Genomic DNA, 6,313 nt, shown 5'->3' with positions numbered 1-6,313 from the left:
ATTGGCCATGATCAATGTCTGGGTTTAGGGGAATAGGAGGAGTGAGCGTAGGTAGGGTACTCTTCCAAAGAGTCCATGCAAACTTGATGGGCTGAATGGCCTCCTTCTGCACTGTTGGATTCTATGGATTCTATGGAATGTTTTTGCAATGACAAGTTGTTTTGCCTGAACTGGGTTAAGTTGTGGGGCCTCCTGCGGCCGGTTCCTCCCCATCACCCCGGCTACCTCAGCGCTCTCTTTGGTCTGAGTTTCCCTGGAGCAAAGTAATGAAAATATTTCTGACAGGCACAATTTCCGTCTTTTTAAACCCATCTCATAATGTCTACTTTTTAATTTGGTATTATACAAAACGTTTATGATATAAACATTATGCACCTATACACTGCGGAATACAAAATAAAAACTTTCTTTATAAGTTATGACCTCAAAAGTCTACATTTTCACGTTAAGTCATTAAAAAGTTTTCAAACTTTGAATTAAAATCTAATCAAACTATACGTATAGTCATTCATAATAATCTTGGTATAAAATATTGATACAACTCGCATAATTTGTACAAAAACTGTGTACAGATTACTGAGGCTCTGCAAAGACAGCGCATAAAGATTCGGATTTCCCCCCCCCCCCCCCTACTTTGCAAACGATTTTTTAAAATGTCCATTCGCAAAATGAGCTGGAGGAGACAAGTTTATGAAACGGTGATTTCTTCCTCGTCGCCCTCCTCTTCGGAGGAGAACGTGTGTTGGGCGGTGTGTTGGTGTGACAGGAGACGGAGGTGTGTGTCCATGCTGTCTGCGCACTTGTACTCGGGCGATTGGCACGATGAAGATTTGGGACTGTCCCTGCCTCCCATCTCCTCCTCGTCCCCTGAGTGCAGTCTGCAAGGCCACTTCTTTCCCACGTCGCTGAGGTCAGGGTGAGGGTTTAATTTTGTGGGTAGGGTCTGTTCCCTGCAGCCTCCGGCCGACAGGAGTTCCCTCTCTTTAGAATTCCTCCATTTCATCCTTCGATTCTGAAACCAAATCTTCACCTGTCCAAACAAAATAACAATGAAGGTTATTTTTTAAGATACCTTTGGGGATTCACGGTAACTTCATTGCAGTGTAATGCAAGCCTACTTGTGACAATAAAGATTATTATTATATTATATATATTTGTGTGATGATCAGGCGAGTTTAAAGCGCCTTGAAGGATGGATTGGTAAGAAATCTTACAACACCAGGTTAAAGTCCAACAGGTTTATTTGGAATCACAAGCTTTCGGAGCATAGGTCCTTCATCATTGTCGTTTGAGGATAGGTTGAGGACTCTGGGTCTGTACTTGTTGGAGTTTAGAAGGATGAGGGGGGATCTTATTGAAACTTACAGGATACTGCGAGGCCTGGATAGAGTGGACGTGGAGAGGATGTTTCCATTTGTAGGAGAAACTAGAACCAGAGGACACCATCTCAGACTAAAGGGACGATCCTTTCATCAGAGATGAGGAGGAATTTCTTCAGCCAGAGGGTGGTGAATCTGTGGAACTCTTTGCCGCAGAAGGCTGTGGAGGCCAATTCACTGAGTGTCTTTAAGACAGAGACAGATAGGTTCTTGATTAATTAGGGGATCAGGGGTTATGGGGAGAAGGCAAGAGAATGGGGATGAGAAAAATATCAACTGTGATCGAATGGCAGAGCAGACTCGATGGGCCGTGTGGCCTAATTCTGCGCCTACGCCTTATGGTCTTATGAGGGAGGGGGAGGCAATGGACAGGTTCAGGGGAGGGTGAAGGTTACAAATTACCTGTGAATCCTTCAGCCCCAATTTGGCTGCGAGCTTGCGTCGGTCTGGTTTGCTGATGTATTTCTGCTTCTGGAACATCTTCTCCAATGCTTTCCTTTGGACATCGGAGAAAACAGCCCGACGGAGCATTCCTCTCCTGGGCTTACCCCGGGCGGCGAGCGGCCAAGAGAATGTCCCTGGGATTGGAACCACAGAGGAAGAGGCTGGGGAGAAAGACGATCATGTTACTTTGGTCGTAAACATTGGGCAAAACATCAGGGGTATGATCACTTGAAAAGCTCGTTGCCACAATGGGCTATAATTAGATGTTTAGGGCGGCACGTGGCGCAGTGGTTAGCACTGGGACTGCGGTGCTGAGGTCCCGGGTTCGAATCCCGGCCCCGGGTCATTGTCCGTGTGGAGTTTGCACATTCTCCCCATGTCTGCGTGGGTCTCACCCCCACAACCCAAAGGCCACGCAAAATTGGCCCTTAATTGGGAAAAAAAAGAATTGGGTACTCTAAATTTTTAAAAAAGATTAAATGTTTGCATTATACACTCCAGTGTGATCATATAAACTCGGAACTTAGTCCTGGCAAAAGGCATTAAACTCATTCCAATTTGAGTCCCTTGCATCTTATCCCCAACATCGACCCTTGAAGGGGACACTGGGAAAGTTTTTTTGGGGGGGTAAATACATTTACTGGCATGTGTTTTGTGTGAGGAAAAGCTGATGAACTTTTAATGAGCCCATTGGCTGGTTTAAAATGGTGTTGGTGTGATTTTTCTTTTTAAAAAGGGAGAGTTTCTCCTTCTGGAAGCTAATAGCAGCCAGAAATTCTAATGAAGCGTGAATGGTAATTGTGCAGTAATGAACTAACAGAAAAAGACTTAGCACAGGCCACCAAAGCCATATATTATTGGAACAAAAGACACTTACACATTCACACTCTTTACCGATCTGTATGCCAAGATCAGTGTGCGAATGCTGATTACTGCATTCTTTGCATCCCCTCCCCATGGAAAAAAAATCCATTAAATGGGGATGAAAAGCTATTTATAAAACGCTCCAATTTCAGTTTGTGAATAAAGGCGGCGGAAGCCCAACAGTTTGGAGGAGCCTTCGTTTGGGAATGTTAAACTGTGCGGAGACATGTCAATTAAAAGTGGAATCCGTCACGCGGCTGGTGAAGGGGGGATATGGGCTGAGGAAGGAGGGTGCGTGCAATGAGAAAGAGTGATCATGTCAGATATTTCTGAATATTCCCTGCAGGAACTCCAGTAGAAGTAGACTGGGTCATGTAAGGGAGGGTTGGGAGAGATTGGGGCGAGTGTGTGGGTTGAAGGCGGGATGCATTCGATCAATTCAAGTTTAACACCGCTGAAACTAACATTTTGAATTTGATTCAATTGGTCGAACTGGGGGAGATGGGAAATTGCTGCATCTCCACCCCTCCTGAATGTCCAGTTTTCTTTTTTGCTGGAAATTTTATTGCCAATCTGCACAGGAAGATGCTCACTTCCGATGCATTAAAAAAATTTTGGACTGTTTTTTGGGGTCACTTGCGGGCTCCGAATCCCTGGTAACTTGTTAAGAGGGAGCCCCCCATGTAATTTGTTAAGAGGGAGCCCGCCCCCCATGTAATTTGTTAAGAGGGAGCATCCCCCCCCCCCTCCTGTCGGCGGTGTAATGAGGCACAGGCCGCCTCCACAGGGACTGGGGGTGGGTGGTGGGGGGAGCTCTGGCCCTGAGACTGCGTGTGGTTGTTCAAGAATGAAGCAGCGATTGGTCATGGCCCTTAAGGCTTTGTTAGTGAGCATTGGTAAAGTGCAGCTCCCTGTGGGAAAACTTTAGCCGTGAAGGGAAAGCCGGCAGCCCCTCTGAGAAAGGACCCGCCTCGAACCTAGTGAGTGACAATTCCTGCTAATTTGTAGATCATGGAATCAGAGCAGAGTGTCAACTGTCACTGCTTGTGCTAAATAGAGCATCAAATAACCGCGACTGATTCCGAACCGTTGTACTTCGGACAACCTCTGAACTCCCTCTCCAACCCCCGGGATGGGTTGGGAAATGCACCATTAAAGTCTGCGAGAGGCGAGAGGACCCCGCGGGGGAGCGGCTGGGAGGCGGGCTGGGTAGGGGTCGGACAGAATCACAGGGCAACACTCACCTGGCAAATACGAGGAGCGGAGGAAAGGCTGGAACGACCCTTCGACATAAGGGAAGCAGAAAGCCTTCGGGGAAAGCCCTTGGATTAGCGGGTGGGACGATTCTGCAAGAGATGGAATTTCAAATTCTCACACGTGGACTTGGAAATAGCCTCTGCACTTCAGGGGGTGCGGGAAACAACAGTTACACATACTTCCCCAACTGGCAAAGGATAAATAACGACTTTACCCAACTTGTGTGCGTTCTGGGCAACCTTATACATATTCAAATATCATTGCCTTCGTAAAAAGTGTTTATTGAAACACATCACAGTTAGACATCTTGCAGCACATTTATATAACCACAGATTGCTTCCACCAACGGAGATTGTATTGAAATAACAAAATACTGCGCTTAGATTAGTTTATGTTAGTTATTTAGATATTTTCACGTATTTAGATGGCAATGAACTATTCCATGTCATAATATTGACACAAATTGATGAATGAATATGATTTCAGAAATCAGATGCGTACATTAATTGAAGTTTGTGATGTTTTCAAACTTGAAAGTGTTCTTATTCCTTCCCAAATATTGCAGAGGAAAACGGTCCCCAGGAAGCAGGATTGCGAGTTAAAGCTTCATCTACGTAAGCAATATCAGAACCAGGTCACATTGGGACCCCCCCTGACTGACTGACACTGGAGATGTGAACACTCACCCGATCTTGGGGCTGACGAGAGGATGGCGTGGACACCGAATTTGAGGTAATTCGAATCGCTGCTGGGAGAATTGGAATGGTGTGACGAGCAGAGGCCGCCGGTGACTGAGCTGGCGAGGTTGACCTGTTCCGTTGCCACCGGGCTCGGGCTGGTGGCGGAGCCGGAGACGGGCGGGGAGAAGGTGGCCGACACGGAGCGGGGCAGGTAGCTGGCAGGCCGGCTGATCCTCAGTAAATCCTCCATCAGGAAGCTGGCCCCCATGGCATGGGAGGAAAAGGCGGATTGCAAAGACTGGGGCAGTGTCAGGGTTGGCGTTGGCCGCAAGAGGCCCGGGTACATTGCAGAAGGAGCAATCACGCTTGGGAACATCATGTCTGCAGACGAGAGAGAGACGGAGGGAGGGAGAGAGGGAGAGAGAGAAAGTTCCAATCAGTCCTGTCCGGCAAAGAGCTTTTTTTTTTGCAACCTCCCCCCCCTCCACTTCCAGTAAGATCCAACTACCAGCTCCAAGACTTATCTACCATCGTCTCTTTCTGCCTGATGTGTTTTATATTGCCCAGGCTGGGTAGGTCTTTTCAAATGTGACAGCTCTCACAATGAATTCCAACAAAGTTCTCCACATGAGTTTCTTTTACCCCGACCTTCCGGCTCGCCGATTGGCCCACTAGAGCAATTTATGATTGGATTAGACTTCATAAGCAAGCAATCACAATGGAGCTCCAACAAAGAAGGTGTAGCCATTAATTCTGGATACTGACCGCCTCTTTTGAAAACACCACTGAAGGATTTGAGCGGGTTTTGTTTGGGTGCGATGCACAGAGGCTAATTAAAAGACAATTTTCCAAGTTTCCAATGACATTTTCCTCGTTTGAAAGGAATTATGAAAAGAAAGCACTAAATTTATTTGCTACCCCTGCTGTGCCTACAAAACTGGCCAATAAATATTCATATCTCACACCATAATCTCCTTGTGAAGGTGGTGAGGGGGGGGGGGGGGGGTGGCAAGAGTGAGACGTTTAAACTGCAGACTGTCCTTAACTAGTGGAAGTAAAATATTTATACATCTGTGTACAACTCGAGAGAAAATATTATGACCTAAATTGTAAACAAAAGTGGGGTTAGGATGGTTAACATTTTACAAGCTAAGCGGGCATCGTCTTTGTCCACGCGTAAATTAACTAGTTAATTATTTAAGAGTCATACAGATCCTCATAGAAGCAAAACTGAGGACACGGAGAATATAGTATTTCCTGCTCACATGTGGAGAAGATCCAATTTTGATATATCGTTGATATATTACTCCCCACATATTGCAACTCAAGCTGCAACTTCGGGAAGAATACATTTCTACGCCAGACAAAACAAAATAGGTACAAAGCACACTATTAGAAAGTGTTCACTTACAACATATGGCGGAGCAGAACAATACTTAATGTGTCTTAGATGTTTAAAGAGAGTTGACTAAACAGTTAATGCGTTATTAAAGAGGGGCTTACAGTCTTTCTGTTGCAGAACAAAACCTGCTAATCCACGATTTCAAAATCGATCACATTGCTCTTCAACAGATGTGTCGAATATTGTATTCTAGAAAAAAAGTCCTCTAATCTTTTAATATGCGGAGAAAGTGGGCAACAGCCATATTATCCTATTAACTGCGGCATCAGCTAACTGTCACCATCAGC

General features: G+C 45.7%; 1 protein-coding gene across 1 annotated transcript; it reads right to left on the bottom strand.

Annotated features, from left to right (window-relative positions):
- Positions 1–297: 297 nt before the first annotated feature.
- Positions 298–5,016, bottom strand: dbx1a (developing brain homeobox 1a). The gene is made up of 4 exons (XM_072466701.1): positions 4,631–5,016; positions 3,932–4,033; positions 1,782–1,984; positions 298–1,030 (listed from the first exon to the last, which is right to left on the bottom strand). The coding sequence occupies exons 1-4, from the start codon at positions 5,001–5,003 to the stop codon at positions 689–691; spliced, it is 1,020 nt and encodes a 339-aa protein (XP_072322802.1). The 5' UTR covers positions 5,004–5,016; the 3' UTR covers positions 298–688.
- Positions 5,017–6,313: the final 1,297 nt, after the last annotated feature.

This window comes from Scyliorhinus torazame, chromosome 10 (assembly GCF_047496885.1).
Source record: "Scyliorhinus torazame isolate Kashiwa2021f chromosome 10, sScyTor2.1, whole genome shotgun sequence".
NCBI classification, from domain to species: domain Eukaryota; kingdom Metazoa; phylum Chordata; class Chondrichthyes; order Carcharhiniformes; family Scyliorhinidae; genus Scyliorhinus; species Scyliorhinus torazame.
The sequence above is the reverse complement of the archived record's forward strand: the minus strand, read 5'-3'. Positions and strand labels throughout refer to the sequence as shown.

Coding starts and splice junctions, on each gene's coding strand:
- dbx1a (XM_072466701.1), bottom strand. CDS start 5,003: ATGATGTTCCCAAGCGTGATTGCTCCTTCTGCAATGTACCCGGGCCTC. Junction 4,034..4,630: donor CTCGTCAGCCCCAAGATCGG/GTGAGTGTTCAC, acceptor CATCTCTTGCAG/AATCGTCCCACCCGCTAATC. Junction 1,985..3,931: donor CCGCTCCTCGTATTTGCCAG/GTGAGTGTTGCC, acceptor CTTTCTCCCCAG/CCTCTTCCTCTGTGGTTCCA.